Source organism: Schistocerca serialis, chromosome 2, assembly GCF_023864345.2.
Source record: "Schistocerca serialis cubense isolate TAMUIC-IGC-003099 chromosome 2, iqSchSeri2.2, whole genome shotgun sequence".
In the NCBI taxonomy this organism is placed as follows: domain Eukaryota; kingdom Metazoa; phylum Arthropoda; class Insecta; order Orthoptera; family Acrididae; genus Schistocerca; species Schistocerca serialis.
The window spans coordinates 203299718-203318404 of NC_064639.1; the positions used below are offsets into that span (position 1 = coordinate 203299718).

The 18687-nt window shown below is 39.4% G+C and overlaps 1 protein-coding gene across 1 annotated transcript in view; it reads right to left on the minus strand.

The window, feature by feature from the left end:
• The window catches only part of LOC126456941 (hemicentin-2-like), a 135670-nt gene that overhangs the window by 80279 nt on the left and 36704 nt on the right, over positions 1-18687 (minus strand). Inside the window, exon 3 of the mRNA XM_050092875.1 lies at positions 17404-17584. Within this exon, the coding sequence (XP_049948832.1) occupies positions 17404-17584 (181 nt within the window). The remainder of the gene's footprint in view (positions 1-17403; positions 17585-18687) is intronic.

Below are 18687 nucleotides of genomic sequence, written 5' to 3' on the forward strand. Positions count from 1 at the left end.
TTCCATCTGAGCTCTTGATATTCATACAAGTGGTTCTCTTTTCTCCAAAGGTCTCTTTAATTTTCCTGTAGGCAGTATCTATCTTACCCCTAGTGAGACAAGCCTCTACATCCTTACATTTGTCCTCTAGCCATCCCTGCTTAGCCATTTTGCACTTCCTGTCGATCTCATATTTGAGACGTTTGTATTCATTTTTGCCTGCTTCATTTACTGCATTTTTATATTTTCTCCTTTCATCAATTAAATTCAATATTTCTTCTGTTACCCAAGGATTTCTATTAGCCCTCGCCTTTTTACCTACTTGATCGTCTGCTGCCTTCACTACTTCATCTCTCAGAGTTACCCCTTCTTCTTCTACTGTATTTCTTACCCCCATTCCTGTCAATTGTTCCCTTATGCTCTCCCTGAAACTCTCTACAACCTCTGGTTCTTTCAGTTTATCCAGGTCCCATCTCCTTAGATTCCCACCTTTTTGCAGTTTGTTCAGTTTCAATCTGCAGTTCATAACCAATAGATTGTGGTTAGAATCCATATCTGCCCCTGGAAATGTCTTACAATTTAAAACCTGGTTCCTAAATCTCTGTCGTACCATTATATAACCTATCTGATACCTTTTAGTATCTCCAGGATTCTTCCAGGTATACAACCTTCTTTTATGATTCTTGAACCACGTGTTAGCTATGATTAAGTTATGCTCTGTGCGAAATTCTAGAAGGCGGCTTCCTCTTTCATTTCTTCCCCCCAACCCATATTCACCTACTACGTTTCCTTCTCTCCCTTTTCCTACTGACGAATTCCAGTCACCCATGACTGTTAAATTTTCGTCTCCCTTCACTACCTGAATAATTTCTTTTATCTCGTCATACATTTCATCTATTTCTTCATCATCTGCAGAGATAGTTGGCATATAAACTTGTACTACTGTAGTAGGCATGGGCTTTGTGTCTATCTTGGCCACAATAATGCGTTCACTATGCTGTTTGTAGTAGCTAACCCGCACTCCTATTTTTTTATTCATTACTAAACCTACTCCTGCATTACCCCTATTTGATTTTGTATTTATAACCCTGTAATCACCTGACCAAAAGTCTTGTTCCTCCTGCCACCGAACTTCACTAACTCCCACAATATCTAACTTTAACTTATCCATTTCCCTTTTTAAATTTTCTAACCTACCTGCCCGATTAAGGGATCTGACATTCCACGCTCCGATCCGTAGAACGCCAGTTTTCTTTCTCCTAATAACGACGTGCTCTTTAGTAGTCCCCGCCCGGATATCCGAATGGGGGACTATTTTACCTCCGGAATATTTTACCCAAGAAGACGCCATCATCATTTAATCATACAGTAAAGCTGCAGCTCTATTTCTCATGAGGTACTAAATTCAAATTCTGTATAATACACCTATATAAAAGCATCAAATGCATGTAGATTATTGACATCAACATGGACTGATAATTTGCTTCTTTTCTTGAGTATTAATTTTTTTTATATATGCCAACTGAATAATAATTAATCATATATCTGTTGCTTGTGAACTTATCTTTCCCAGCACCATGATAATCCTTCTCTCATACATTTCTCAAGAATTAAAAATCAAACTGTAACTATGTAAAGATTTCAATAGCTGTTTGGTTTTTTCTTTATTGCATCCCATCACAATCTTGGTGCAGTATACCATATTATCGAATCATTGTGGTTTATAGGTGTTTCTCCAATTTTTTCAAACATATTAGCTAATAGCAAACCATCAGTTATAAACATAAATTTTAAGTTCTCCAAGATTCTTTGTATAGAAATTTCTCATATACTTTTAGCAGGTTTCAATTCTTACCAGTTATATCATATTCATTCAGCTCAATGAAAAATTCACTGCAAGAATTATACTCCCATTTCTGAATATTGTGAAACGCCAGCTGCAAAAATTTTTTGGTGACAAGGAAAATTTGTGCTAGACTGGAACAGGATTTCCCACTTTACATGAGCAGTTACCTTAACTGCTTCACATATCCGAGCACTCTTCCTGGACAGACACGAACTTCCACATGTCACCGTTTTGTCTACATGCTTCACTCACACAGATACTGTGAATCCCATACAGGGAAAGATCTGTAATTAAAGTCTTGGCCTTACTTTGAGACATGAAATACTATATTGCAACGGCTGTGTTGAACTTGATGAACTCTGCAATGTCCTTCAGTCAAGCATGCATGTGTGTGTGAGTATAGGAAAACGGTGACATACAGATGTCCGGGTCTCTCTGGGGAGCATGTTCAGATAGCTGAAGCAGTTAAGGCGACCACTATTGTAAAGCCGAAAATGCAAGGTCGAGTTCTGATCCGGAACAAATGTTCATTGTCACCAGTAAATTATGCAACAACAGTCCGTCATATTCGCAAATGCACATATAAATCTTGTATTTAACAAAGATGACGATCGCAGCAGAACCCATACCTCCAAACATGCGTGCATGTATGTAGGACATTGCAGTGTAAATTGAAAGAAGTAAGGCACTGCAGTATAATATTTCGTAGGTAAAAATGAGGCCACGACTCTATATCATTTGTCTCATTCTCCATGGATTTCAGAGCAGCTTTGACGGTATAGGACGCAGACAAAATGGTGACACAAAATGTTTTTGTCTGTTCGGGGAGCGTGCTTATATAGTTGAAGTGGTTAAGACAAACACTACTGTAAAGAAGGATATCCGGGTTTGATTGTGGTCTGGCACAAATTTTCGTTGTCAACAATAAATTTCGCAGCTGGAGTTCACTGTATTCGCAAATGAAAATACAATTTTTGTATTTCATGCAACTGACGACTGCAGCAGTGCCTGTTCTCTCTGACATGCATTCAGGCATGTAAGAAACACATTGCAGAGTACATCGAACCAACATGGCCACTGCAATATAGTATTTCGATCCTAATAAGAAGGCCATATCTTTAATTATATGTATCTCCCTGTATGGGATTCACAGCACCTGTGCAAGTATAGGATGTAAACAAATCAGTGTCATATAGAAGTCTAGGTCTGTCCTGGGAGTGTGCTCAGACAGCTGAAGCGGTTAAGGTGACCGCTCGTATAAAGTGGGAAATCCACTTTCAAGTCCAGGTCTACCACAAATCTTCATTGTCACCAATAATTTGTGCAGCTGGAGTTTCAAAATATTCGCAAATACGTATATAAGTCTTGTGTTTCATGTGGCTGATCATCACAGCAATGCATGCATATCTGAAGCACAGTGCAGAGTACCTCAAACCAACACAGGCACTGCAATATAGTAGTCTTTAATGGCAGAGATTCGTCACATGCTTGCATTTCTGCAGTTAAACCAAGGTATTCTTATATACTGGAAAATATGTTATAATATTTTTCATTAGTTCTTCTGATGAATTTGACAGTTATTTGCCTAAAGATGAAGATATAAATGTTAAAGTGAGTATAAAACGTATCGTTTTATGGCATCAGCCTGTTTTTGATAAATTTATATGTTTCACTTCAGTATTTGGTTTTTTTTTCACATCCAACTTTTCTCTTGCAAAATTTTGTGCACGACAACCAGATTGATTCTGAAAATGTAATGGAAGGATTCTTCAGTTTCGGATTCTAGTTATATCAGGGTGATGGCATTAAGTCTCCAATTAAATGAACATAATGATGTATTCTTTCTGTATAAATTGTAGCAGAGGGAAAAAGTACTTTGACTTTTTGTACCTGTGTTTTTCCATGGAAGTTAAAGGTTTGATGTTAACATCTGTGAAGACAGTCATCCAGTTTCTTTCTTAATTTTTTTAAAAAATATTCATGTGCATTTTCTTCTTTATACATAACATTTTCTCTATAATGAGCATTATGCACAAACTTGGCTGTTTAATATTAACTGAGTAAGGTTCATTTGGTTTAATATATATCTAATACCATTATTTTATCATTGGTGACTCAGGCTGCATGATTCCTCACTGGAAATAACAGTAATTTTACATACCGGACTGTCTTAATAGATTATATCTGTTAACTGGCAGTTGCTCTGTCCATTTATTGAATCACCAAATTTGATTATTATTTAAACATTGACGGAACAATTGCTATGAATCACAGAAATGTGTCAATAAGAGCATGGACTTTTAAAAATACAAATTTGTTACTTGGAACCTAGTGGATCAAGCACTATTCAAGTCATAAATTTCATTCATACTCAGAAAACTATTCAAACTAGAAATTAATGAGAAATATTGAGACAGAGATACAACATTTTGTAAAAAAAATCATGGTATTCCTGACAGTGAGAAAAACCAGATAAATTTGTTGGTAAATGTAATGATGAAATGTTGAATTAGTGAAAGAGGAAAACCAGTATTCATTGAACGCAATGATTTGGAAACATGAATCATGTAAATTGTATATACGATACTGCATTTAGGAAATGTTAACACTGACCATCTGTAGTGGAAGTACAAAATAATCCTTGATATCCATTATAATGATTCGTTCAGAATAATGTGCTTGTGAAAGATGTCTCTGTATTCTTAGGTGAATGGCTAGAGAAAATTTGACAGTTCTGTATTACTTCTTTAAGAAAATGTATGTGTAACTGCAAAATACTCTTTTAAATTTTTTTGCAAAAAGTGACTATTGTAGCACAACAATTAAGGAATGACAAAATTTTTCATCCATGCATTGCATCCATTTGGACCACTATTAATGTCTTTCTGGAAATTTTATTTTCTGAAGGGTTATCATTCTAGATTTTAAGAAATAATAATTTGTGAAGACAATGACTTCTATTACAAAAATAAAAGAAGGGTACAACTGTGATATTTTTTAATGTGTGGCACTGAAAAAAAAGAGATTAATTGTATGTCAAACATTGCAGCCAGACTCTTTCTCAATAACTGAAATTCTCTAAGAACTCAATATATTTCAAATTATTTTATAAGATTAATAACTTTTCTTAATTATTTTAGGCACTGTCTGCAATTAAAATATCAAGTAAAATCATTATTTGATGTAACCATTCATATTGAACAGTATAGTTTCATTGAATACAAAATAAAATCCTTTAAATACATGCTCCCCACCATTTCCCCTTCTATCAGCAATATTCAATGGCTTTTGGACATTATATCAGATGTTGTGGAAAAACAAAAGTATTTCAACTAAGCAGTTGTATAACATCTTCAGCAACGACTTTGCGTATCAGTAAAGGTAAGGTAATATATTCATATATGCCTGCTTCTTTGTTATAAACATGTCTGTACAAATTTTAGGGTTTTATATAACATATTATTTCGAAATTTTTCCATAAAATCTTCCAGTCAATCTCCCACAATTACTTCACTGTGGCCTACGTGTCTGATAACACATGTAACTGTCGGCATCACCCTATGCTTTTCACCTTCGCTGATAAAAACGGCTACACACAGCACCCAGGTGACCTTTAAAAAAGCAGTGTCAACATCAACTGAGATTCAGTATTTCGGTTTAGTTGAGCGTGGAAACAAGCGTTGACTTCGAAAGACACCATCGGTTATAGAGGAACGAATCTGCCGAGACCACATCTAGTGGTGCCTGAAACGACACCTACGCTGGGCTGTAACAGTTTGCCAAATGCACATGCTCGTGTTTGCGGCTTACTGCGGGACTTCCCGCCCCAAGTACCGTAGGACTGTCTTCATTTCTCCAGCATGGACGATGGATATCAAAATCCCCGCCAGCTTTCTCAGGGCACTAAAGCCTGTCTACCGAGCTAATATACGAGGGGGAGATGGAAAATAAGTTTCCCTTGTTGACTGTGGTCAGAGTTGTGTGTGAAAGGAAAAAAAAGAAAATGTCACATTAAAGATAAGACATGTGTATATTTTTCTACATAATTTCCAAGTACACTGAGACATTTGTCACACCACTTTATAAGCTTCTAAAAGCTTTCCAGGAAAAAATCAGGGCATTGCATACGGAAGAAGCGTTGAACGGCTTGTTTGACATCAGCATTGCTGCCAAAACGCCTTCCGCCGGGAGTCTTCTTCAAAGCAGGAAACAGATGGAAGTCGCTTGGTGCGAGATCCCGACTGTAAGGCGGATGGTGCAGGCGCTCCCAACCAAGAGTTGCAATATGGTTTTGCGATGCCGTCGCCGTGTGTGGTCTCGCATTCTCATCCAACAGCAGAACGCCAGATCTGAGAAGGCCAGGCCGCTTTTCCCGAATCACCTCTTTCAATTTCGACAGAGTGGCACAGTACCGCGCAGCATTGATGGTTGCATCCTCCAGAAAGTCCAGCAGCAAAACTCCATTGGCGTCCCAGAAAACGGAGACTAGCACTTTACCTGCAGACGCAGTGCTTTTGAACTTCTTACGGACAGGTGATGACGGATGTTTCCATTCCATGGATGTGTAATGGTGGACCCACGTTTCATCCCGTGTCACAATCCGAAACAGAATGTCATTGCCAGAGTCATGGTAAGGCATGAGCTGTTCCAGACTGAACGCCATGCGTTATTCCATCTGTGTCGGGGTCGTTTGGCGCGGCATCCATCGTGCTGACACCTTCCTGTATGAAAGAATGTCGTGGATGATTTTGTGAGCTCGTTCATGTCCGATTCCAAGTTCTACCGCTACTCCATCGATGGTGATACGCCGGTTCGCTTTAATCATGTCGTCCACCTTCTTGATATTTGCATCTGTAGTGGCCGTGAGCGTCCGTACAGGTCGCGGTATGTCCTGCACTTGCTGACGTCCGTCACTGAATTGCTGGCACCATCTCCGCACCATTTGCCTTGACATCACACCTGACCCATACACTTCAACAAGGCGGTCATGAATTTCTGTGCCTGATACTCCACGTGCCCATTTATAGCGGATAACAGCTCTCACTTCCGCCTGTGATCCACGACTCCAAAACGCACCTTCTTTCCATAACTCCGGGAAAAGACTGAGCGGCTGGACTCCGCTTTGCGCAGGCACTGCGACAGCGCCATCTGCTTGATCGCGGTCCACCTCTACCCAGTGGTGTATCGGTGTCTTGCACGTGCGCCGTGTCGTCTTTCGCCCATGTAACACAACTCTGCCCACAGTCGACAGGGGAAACTTATTTTCCAACTGCCCCTTGTATAAATCGTCTCGTTGCTACGACTTCCCACAGCCATGTCTAATGATACCGAAAATATCAAAGTGAAGACTGAGAAACACATACATACTTCTACTTAAGGGTAGTGGACAAGTTCTAAAATGTACAGAATTCTACCAAACCAGTAAAAGCAAGGTACAATTCAGTACTGAAGTTTGTCTCGAAATTCCTGGTACTCGTAGCTGAAGGTAACACACAACTGTATAGCCGAAGTGGTATTTAATTTCCACGACCACACGAACATCATCCCTGAGATCCGTTCAAACAGTGTAGCATTCAAACAGCAGTCGAGAATGCATCAGACAGTGTAAATGATGATAAGAAATGTAAATTGTGATGGCACATGTGTTTTCATTGGACTCTGCAATGTGTGGAGACCATAGAAGTCTTTCTTATTTTGTTCGATGTGATGTAATGCAGAAGGCAAAAAATTGATCCTTGACTATATCACATCCAACGGCAGTACGTTTCCAAGTTGACAAAACTAAACTGTGATTCTGGCTACAATGATTGGTATTCGTGGTACACAAATCACAGAATATTGCCAAACTTGCTTAAATTACCCAAGTAAATTTTACATAGTGGCAGGTGGAAAAGATTGTTGTTGTATAAATAGTGACGATCGTGACTGAAGACTCATCGAGGTGACTGGTTGCTGTGGAAGATCATCACTGGTCGGCTATTGAGAATCAAGAGATCACAATAGTTTGCGCAATGGCAGATCTCCACACTACTGAAATTCAGTTTTATTTCTTATGGGAAAAAGAATGGATAGAATTCAAGGTATGGTGACAGAATACCGTAATATTAAGACTGATGAGATTGTAGTGATTATAAACATGTTATAGTAACAGGTGCATAATATACTAAACCTCGTTCTGCATATGAGAAACTTGGGACCACACATGATGTGTGTCGGATTTGTTGACTCCAAGCAACAAATTTTCGAAGAGGGACGTTTCAGAAATTTATAAGGGTAGAACACAGCAACATCTGAAGCATTTACTGAGTGGCTAGGTGACATGTATATCCATAACTACAACCTACACACAAAACTGGGCGCGAAATGTTGGCAGCAGGTTCAGCTCTCACTTCGCCGTTCTCCGAGAAAATGGGCGGTGGGGTGGGGAAGCGTGGGGGGAAGTAGTGTAAGGTGAGTGTAGTGAGAATGCTTACTACTGCAGATAGACCGTTTTTAATGTAAGATGTTTTCCGTGCAGGAGGAAACGGTAGAGAGCATGTGAATCGGCAATTTAGATTGCGTTTTCCTACTTCGATGTGTCCGCATCGTGACACTGTGCGTGATTTACTTCGCAAATTCCACATCACAGGTTCAGTTCATGATGTACCACGAACTGGTAGGTCCACAATTTTAACAGAACGGAAGCTTGACGACATTTCGGATATCATGTTGTGGAGTCCAACAAAATCAGTAAGGAGATTAACGCAAGCGGCTAAATTCACTCGTACCACAGCACATAAGGCTGTAACCAAAGAACTGGGGATGTATCCACATAAAATTACTGCTGTGCAGCAATTAAATTGTATGAAGCATGCGAAACGAATAGCGTATTGTGAATTGTTTCAGCGATTTGTTAACCGACATGGAGTTGGTGTTTCAGATCGAACGTTTTTCACTGATGAGTCTTGGTTACACCTAGCTGGCTACATTAATCCTCAAAATTCACGAATTTTGTCATCATAAAATTCAGGTGTTGTATGCAGAGAAAATCGGAATTTGTGTTGCCATAACGCGAGTGCGAATTACAGGCCTGACATTTTACGATACTACCGTCATTTCCGACATCTATTATTCCTATACCATTCATCCATTTATTGTTCTGCTGAATGAAAATAAGATCAAACAATGATTTATCCAATAAGACAACGCTACTGCTCATATTGCACACCAGTGTATACGATTTGTAGATGAAATCTTTGGAAAGAGAGTAATTACGAAAGGCCTCTGGCACCGGCGCTCACCTGATCTGTCTCCGCCCGACAATCCAGTTTGGCGTGCTGTCAAAACATTTGTGTATCAAAATAATCCAAAGAAAATAGATGAACTGGAGATAGCGGTAATTGATTATCTGCATTCGATTACACGTGAAACATTGGTAAAGCTGTTGTGAACGTGTTGAATTATGCCTTCAAGAAAGAGGAAAACATTTCCAGCACCTACTGTAATACTGGTGATTAGAGTGTATTTAATTGTAATTAATGTAATATAATTAAGGTCATTGTTACGATTGTAATAATGTTGAATCCAATCCACCAACGTAAATGCAACCACTAACAGTGAATCTCGGACTCTAGGCCATACAGCGACATGAATGCGCTGCCAACTTTACGAGTCCCGCACGCCGAGACACGTGGAACTCGCCGTTGAGGTAAAACTTTACGGATGCACTGTAAAATCGTAACAGAATGGTGATGAAAGTGAAGTTGCACGGGGAAATACAAAAACCCTTTGGTCGACGGGAAAATTGGTGGTATTTGTTTTTTAGAGACACGCAGGGTGTCATTGTTGTTGATAGTGATTAAATGGACAAAAATGGAGTTCTTAGTACGACACTTAATTTATCCGCTTCCATAGAGACTTGGAATGGACGTGACCAAGATCGGTGAAGAAAATGTGTCCTTACACCAGGAAGATGCTTCTGTTCACACAACATCCGAAGGGCAGCAGATTTCAAAAAGATCAGGAGCGAACTACGCCAATCCAAACTTCCGACCACCTAAGGATAAAAAGGAAATCGGTATAAGACATTATGGAGATGAATGTTCTAAATCAGCTGCAATAAGATAATATGTTTTTTTAATGACAGGCCAGTTTCGAGTTAGTGCCATTATCAAGTCGTCCTCTAAATAACATTAGTAAGATTATTTGTATAAAAACTGTAGCTGTTTTACATTTGCGCTGGTACTTACGTCTAGTTGGAAGTGACGACCGTATTGCACCTATAGTAAAGTCTTTCTGTCATGTCTCGGTAAGTATAACAGTTCTTGCAGTGATCGAAACGTAAAAATACGTATTTGTCAGATGTTCTGACAATTCAGTTGTGACATTTCTTTACTATGATGCTATATGTTTACAAAGTATATACAGCTTACCAGAGATGACGTTAACTATCGTTGTTCTTATTTTCTTTTAAAATTTATCTATGGTCCGTGTGAGTTTTGTTTACCATTTGAGTATGTCTTTTCGTGTTCTATGTAATTAAAGTTTTCTTGATAGTATTTATGTTTAAAATCTGTGCGTTCACTTAGAACTTCTTGTTCGTGTTCTTTAAGTCTGGTGTTAAAATTTCGTCTGATCTGGCCAAGAGACATTGTTGCAATCGTCACTATATATACATATATGAACAGATTTAAAGAACACACTAGAAACAGTGATAGTAATCCATCAAGCTTCTGTTTACACCTGTAATATCAACACCACAAAGCGAAGAAAGATGAAACTGCTCTAGAAATGTTACACAAAGTACCGAAAGGACTTACGATGAACGTTCTCGAAGAACTGGAAATTCATATTCATACAAGGAAACATCCACAAGACATTTTAAATGAACACACAGATTTTAAGGAAAAAACTTTGTTGACATAACAGAACAAGAAAAGACATAGTCAAATGATAAACAAAACTCACACGGATCATAGATAAAATTTAAAGGAAAATAAGAACAACGATGTTGTTGTTGTTGTTGTTGTTGTTGTCTTCAGTCCTGAGACTGGTTTGATGCAGCTCTTCATGCTACTCTATCCTGTGCAAGCTTCTTCATCTCCCAGAACTTACTGCAACCTACATCCTTCTGAATCTGCTTAGTGTATTCATCTCTTGGTCTCCCTCTACAATTTTTACCGTCCACGCTGCCCTCCAATGCTAAATTTGTGAACCCTTGATGCCTCAGAACACGTCCTACCAACAGGTCCCTTCTTCTTGTCAAGTTGTGCCACAAACTCCTCTTCTCCCCAATTCTATTCAATACCTCCTCATTAGTTATGTGATCTACCCATATAATCTTCAGCATTCTTCTGTAGCACCACATTTCGAAAGCTTCTATTCTCTTCTTGTCCAAACCATTTGCCGTCCATGTTTCACTTTCATACATGGCTACACTCCATACAAATACATACTTCCTAACACTTAAATCTATACTCGATGTTAACAAATTTCTCTTCTTCAGAAACGCTTTCCTTGCCATTGCCAGTCTACATTTTATATCTTCTCTACTTCGACCATCATCAGTAATTTTACTCGCCAAATAGCAAAACTCCTTTACTACTTTAAGTGTCTCATTTCCTAATCTAATTCCCCCAGCAACACCCGACTCATTTCGACTACATTCCATTATCCTCGTTTTGCTTTTGTTGATGTTCATCTTATATCCTCCTTTCAACACACTGTCCATTCCGTTCAACTGCTCTTCCAAGTCCTTTGCTGTCTCTGACAGAAATACAATGTCATCGGCGAACCTCAACGTTTTTATTTCTTCTCCATGGACTTTAATACCTACTCCGAATTTTTCTTTTGTTTCCTTTACTGCTTGCTCAATATACAGATTGAATAATATTGGGGACAGGCTACAGCCCTGCCTCACTCCCTTCCCAACCACTGCTTCCCTTTCATGCCCCACGACTCTTATGACTGCCATCTGCTTTCTGTACAAATTGTAAATAGCCTTTCGCTCCCTGTATTTTACCCCTTCCACCTTCAGAATTTGAAAGAGAGTATTCCAGTCAACATTGTCAATAGCTTTCTCTAAGTCTACAAATGCTAGAAATGTAGGTTTGCCTTTCCTTAATCTTTCTTCTAAGATAAGTCGTATGGTCAGTATTGCCTCACGTGTTCCAACATTTCTGCGGAATCCAAACTGATCGTCGCCGAGATCGGCTTCTACCAGTTTTTCCATTCGTCTGTAAAGAATTCGTGTTAGTATTTTGCAGCCGTGACTTATTAAACTGATAGTTCGGTAATTTTCACATCTGTCAATACCACCTTTCTTTGGGATTGGAATTATTATATTCTTCTTGAAGTCCGAGGGTATTTCGCCTGTCTCACACATCTTGCTCACCAGATGGTAGAGTTTTGTCGGGACTGGCTCTCCCAAGCCAGTCAGTAGTTCCAGTGGAGTGTTGTATACTCCCAGGGCCTTGTTTCGACTCAGGTCTTTCAGTGCTCTGTCAAACTCTTCACGCAGTATCGTATCTCCCATTTTGTCTTCATCTACATCCTCTTCCACTTCCATAATATTGTCCTCAAGTACATCGCCCTTGTATAAACCCTCTATATACTCCTTCCACCTTTCTGCTTTCCCTTCTTTGCTTAGAACTGGGTTTCCATCTGAGCTCTTGATATTTATACAAGTGGTTCTCTTTTCTCCAAAGGTCTCTTTAATTTTCCTGTAGGCAGTATCTATCATACCCCTAGTGAGATAAGCCTCTACATCCTTACAATTGTCCTCTAGCCATCCCTGCTTAGCTATTTTGCACTTCCTGTCGATCTCATATTTGAGACGTTTGTATTCATTTTTGCCTGCTTCATTTACTGCATTTTTATATTTTCTCCTTTCATCAATTAAATTCAATATTTCTTCTGTTACCCAAGGATTTCTACGAGCCCTCGTCTTTTTACCTACTTGATCCTCTGCTGCCTTCACTACTTCATCCCTCAGAGCTACCCATTCCTCTTCTACTGTATTTCTTTCCCCCTTTCCTGTCAATTGTTCCCTTATGCTCTCCCCGAAACTCTGCACAACCTCTGGTTTAGTCAGTTTATCCAGGTCTCATCTCCTTAAATTCCCACCTTTTTGCAGTTTCTTTAGTTTTAATCTACAGTTCATAACCAATAGATTGTGGTCAGAGTCCACATCTGTCCCTGGAAATGTCTTACAATTTAAAACCTGGTTCCTAAATCTCTGTCTTACCATTATATAATCTATCTGATACCTTCTAGTATCTCCAGGATTCTTCCACGTATACAACCTTCTTGAACCAAGTGTTAGCTATGATTAAGTTATGCTCTGCGCAGAATTCTACCAGGCGGCTTCCTCTTTCTTTTCTTAGCCCCAATCCATATTCACCTACTATGTTTCCTTCTCTCTCTTTACCTACACTCGAATTCCAGTCACCCATGACTATTAAATTTTCGTCTCCCTTCACTACCTGAATAATTTCTTTTATCTCATCATACATTTCATCAATTTCTTCGCCATCTGCAGAGCTAGTTGGCATATAAACTTGTACTACTGTAGTAGGCGTGGGATTCGTATCTATCTTTGCCACAATAATGCGTTTACTATGCTGTTTGTAGTAGCTTACCTGCACTCCTATTTTTTTATTCCTTATTAAACCTACTTCTGCATTACCCCTATATGATTTTGTATTTATAACCCTGTAATCACCTGACCAAAAGTCTTGTTCCTCCTGCCACCGAACTTCACTAATTCCCACTATATCTAACTTCAACCTATCCATTTCCCTTTTTAAATTTTTTATCCTATCTGCCCGATTTAGGGATCTGACATTCCACGCTCCGATCCGTAGAACGCCAGTTTTCTTTTTCCTGATAACGACGTCCTCTTGAGTAGTCCCCACCCGGAGATCCAAATGGGGGACTATTTTACCTCCGGAATATTTTACCCAAGAGGACGCCATCGTAATTTAACCATACAGTAAAGCTGCATGCCCTCGGGAAAAATTACGGCTGTAGTTTCCCCTTGTTTTCAGACGTTCGCAGTACCAGCACAGCAAGGCGTTTTGGTTAGTGTTGCAAGGCCAGGTCAGTCAATCATCCAGTCTGTTGCCCCTGCAACTACTGAAAAGGCTGCTGCCCCTCTTCAGGAACCACACGTTTTTCTGGCCTCTCAACAGATACCCCTCCGTTGTGGTTGCACTTACAGTACGACCATCTGTATCGCTGAGGCACGCAAGCCTCCCCACCAACGGCAAGGTCCATGGTTCATGGGGGTAGAAGAACAACGATAGGTAACATCATCTCTGGTAAGCTGTAGATACTTTGCAAACATGTAGCGTTATAGTAGAGAACTGTCAGAACTGAAGTGTCAAAACAATCTGACGAAAACGTACTTTTACGTTTCGATCACTACAAGAACAATTATACTTACCGAGACTTGTGAGTAAGACTATAGATGCAGTATGGTCCTCACTTCCAACTAGACGTAAGTACGAGTGCAAATGTAAACGTAAAACAGTCACAATTTTATATATACTAAGAAGGTATCTGTTCTTTCGGACATGTCCGAAAGAACAGATACCATCTTAGTATATATATAGTTAAGACTCACCGGCCGTAGTGCGGGACAATATGTTGAGAATGTGGGTTTCGCGGGAGGCGTGCCAGAGATAAATCCCTGTAGTCGCGCTATCCTCTGTGTCCTCGGCGGCTCAGATGGATAGAGCGTCTGCCATGTAAGCAGGAGATCCCGGATTTGAGTCCCGGTCAGGGCACACATTTTCATCTGTCCCCGTTGACGTATGTCAACGCCTGTAAGCAGCTAAGGGTGTTCATTTCATTGTAATTTAGTCACAATTTTTACACAGACAATCTTACTAATGTTACTTCACAGGTCACTTGGTAATGGCAATAAGCCTGAACAGGCCTGTCATGTAAAATTTTAAAAAACATGTTACCTTATTGCTGCTGATTTGAACTATTCATTTCCATCGTAGGAAGGGGGAACTTTTATAGGAAATTTGTACCTAAATTTGCCCAGCTGGTCGCCCCCTTGAATCAGTTACGTAATAAATTGCGAGCATTTCACTGGACTGAAAGCCGACAGGCAGCCTCTGACGCGTTGAAATCCGTCGTAAATGACGTTCCTTTCCAGGCCATGTCAGCTTTCTGTCACGCATTCATAGTCCAGACCCATGCCTCTAATTCAGGCGTCGTGGCAGTTTTGCTGAAAGAACAAGGCGGTGAAAAACGGCCTGTGTCGTATGCCTCCAGATCTATGTCTCCTGCCGCGGTAAAATATTCGGTCTATGAATTAGAGGCATTAGCAGTCCCTTTTGTGCTAAAAAATTTCAAATTGTGTCTTGAGAATCGGGAGTTTTTCCCTTAAAAACGATAATCAGGCTTTTAGCTAGGTCCTTGCTCGACCACATCAAACAGGTCACATTGACGTTGCGACATCCGTATTTCAGCATTCCATTTCTTCGTCAAACAAGCAAGAGGCTCCTACAGTCCGGTAGCCGGTGCTCTAAGCCGTATGTTCGCAGAGGTAACATCGAACAGATCGAGGGCAGGGCTTGGGTTTGCACCGTATTAGCAGACGAGAAAAAGCCCTAGTCTTCAGGAGATGAAATAGAGAGTAGTCGTTGGGCAGGAAGGCCTGCTTCCGAGCTGCAAAAAAGGTTATTGTGTTATCTTACTCGTGGTGTTAACAGGTTGAAAATCTGTCTCTGTGTTTACAGGAGTCCCTGTGTCGCGACGTCACGAAGGGGTGGGGGGGGGGGGGGGCACATACAAGAATACAAGACAATTCAGAAACTTGAGGAAGATATGACTTGCCCATGCCTTGTTGCCTTGCCAAGCGAAATTGCAGCACACGCAACGGTTTTATTCACTCCACATTCATTTAGAGTCAAATTTGATGATGAAATGGCTAACCAGTTAAAGGAAAGAGCAGTAAGCCCCAGCTATAATGACTTGAGGAGAATGAATATTGCAAATTATGTGCATCGGACCAAATTCAGGATACAGTCAGACTAAGCCTTAGTAGCAAAAGTGCAAAATAATTCTCTATATCCCCCTAAAATTAACTTACGTTGATGGAGTAAAGTCATGTAGCGTTATACAGGATCAATACATGCTTTCAACATGATTTTTATTCCAGTATATACAGATTTGCGCAAAGTTATCCATTAATGCAGGGTTTGTTTGTTCTCTTAGTTGATTAAGTACATAAATGCTTACAGTCATGCATTATTCCTCCAAGAAAAAGTGCTTTGGAAAGGCATTTTTTTTTTTCAAAAAGTGGCTGTTGTAGCACTATGGTCAAAATTTTCATTGTGCCCAGTTGAACCATTATTAATATTGTTCAGATACTGTTTACTTCCCGGAAGATAATCATACGAAACTTAAATAACTAAAAAGTTATAAAGAAAGTACTCGTATTACTTCTATTACAATTATAAAAGAAAATATCTTGTTTAAGAGCGACTCTTTGAAAGTGTGACACTCAAAGAAATGAGACCGGTTGTAAGTCAAAAGTAGCAGCCAGACTGTTTCTCTATAACTGGAGTTCTGTGAACATTGTTGCCTTCCATTGCTGCCATAAATCAACTATGCTCTGGGTTTCAAGTGATGAAGTGCTACCAACAGTATTCATAATTCAATCATTTAATATACAATATACTTCAAATTACTGTTTGGAAATTAGTAATACTTTTGTTAATTACTTTAAGCACTTTCTCTGAATTAAAATACTAAATAATATTAATTGTTGATGTAAACATTCATATTAAACTGTACAGAATCGTTTTTACAGAAACATGATTACGGGTACACAATATACCTAAGTACGTTGCATGAAAAAGCTGGGATCATGAAGAAGAGCGCCGCATTTGTTGACTAAGTGAGAAATTTTCGAATAGAGACATTTCTGCATTTCGTATGGAAAGAGCTTAGCATAATCTGAGGGATTTCATCAATGGCTACACGAAATTTGTATTCACATCTGCAGGCTACTCTGTAATTAAAATAGAATGGGTATGAAGGAAGTTACACAAGAAAATATGAAAACCTTATTGTCAAAGGGAAAAATGGTGGCATTTGTTTTTAGAGACAAGCTGCTTGTGACTAAATCGACAAAAGTATAATTCTTATTACGAGACATTACTAGTCTGCGTCCACAGAGTGCTGTAACTGGCGTGAGCAAAGCTAGCAAAGAAAAAAAAATCTGTTACACTAGGAAAATGTGGCTGTTCACACAAGAGGCACAGTGATGCGAAATGCACAAGCACTAGTTCACCGTGGTCTAGTAGCCACCCTGTCTGCAATTTAGACATACGTGGTTTTAATTGTATCTTAATCATAATAATTGCTTGGGGTTGAGGGAAGGGAGGGGTTACCTGTGCTGGGAACAATTGCTATGAAGGGATAGGAATAAACGTGACGGATTAATAAATATTAAAATTTCACTGAATGTAATCAGCTGAGTTGAGATGACATCAGACAGTAAAAGAAATGTACGTTTTTGTAAAATAATAATTAATATTATTTGCCAAACTGATCATTCCAGCGTCATACGAACTTACCGATGACAGAGAGATATACCGAGTGTTCCTCGGTCGGTATGCCAGGGACAGAGCAGACATAGACGCCGGTGTCATTAAACTGCACGGAGAATATCTGCAGAACCGTCTCACCAGTTTCTTTGTTACTTGCAATGAAGAAACGCCTGTTGGTGGTGTCGTAGCTTCCATGCTTCCATTCCACCTGTTGACAAGATTCATACAGCCACATCCATTAAATAGTGTTGTTTAATGGAGTAGTTGATATTAGTGTAGAATGACCGTTATTAGAGACTGACACAATCAAAGTTGTACATGTCCCAATGTAACTTAACAATGAGCAGCAAATCGCCAAGACAAGCAGCGTGTAGCTAGAAAACACAAAACATATGAAGCTATTTACGAAGCCTATAAGATTACATATGGAATGCATGGGCCAGAAGTGGATCTGTTCCGTCATCTGTCAGACAGTGAGAGTAAAACTACCTGAGCACTTGGGTCTATCAAACTAGCTAATGGCTGAATTGCGGTGTCACATGCTTGGGGACTCTAGCCGAAGAAGGTGGGGGCTAGGCTACTGTGATTTTATTATGAGCATGTACTGTGGATACCAACATACGTACAGACATACACTGCACCTCACAGCGAGCTCGATGCACTGATCAATGCAATACCAAGTTTAAAGGGGTCGCATAAAATCATCAAAGATACGTAAACTGAATTAAGACATAATGGACAAACCATTATAAATTAATTTCAGTTTGATAAAACCTGGCACAGCAGTGATTAACATGACAGCTTAAGGAGCTCATCAAGACACGTCTGGAGATACATACATACATAAACACGTTTGTTAGCATTGTATAACTCAAGTGACTTATCACTACAATAATTCATTTTATTGATTTTGAAACTGATCCCAATTAAAGCAGGCGGCATCCTTTTACTTTGGGACTTACGTTATAGTGGCGTTGTGGCATTCCCACTTGCCATTCCATTATCCTCTACTCATTGTTCACGTGTTCGAATCCACAGCTGGCGGTGAAGAAAGCCGACAGGGACATTGAGACAACTTTAGAAGATACCAGATAATCAGACGTTTGCCTGCTGAGCTAGGAAAGTGTAACGTTCCCTGGCAAACTCACACTATTAATAAACTAAAATTTAATTGTACCATATACGCCGCTATAAAGCAATTTGTAAATACTGTAATTATTTAACAAAAAATATTATTGAATTTTGTGTAAAGGACATTCATTATTATTGTAATATTTTCTGTAGTAATATTCTTTCTGTATTTAGGATGGT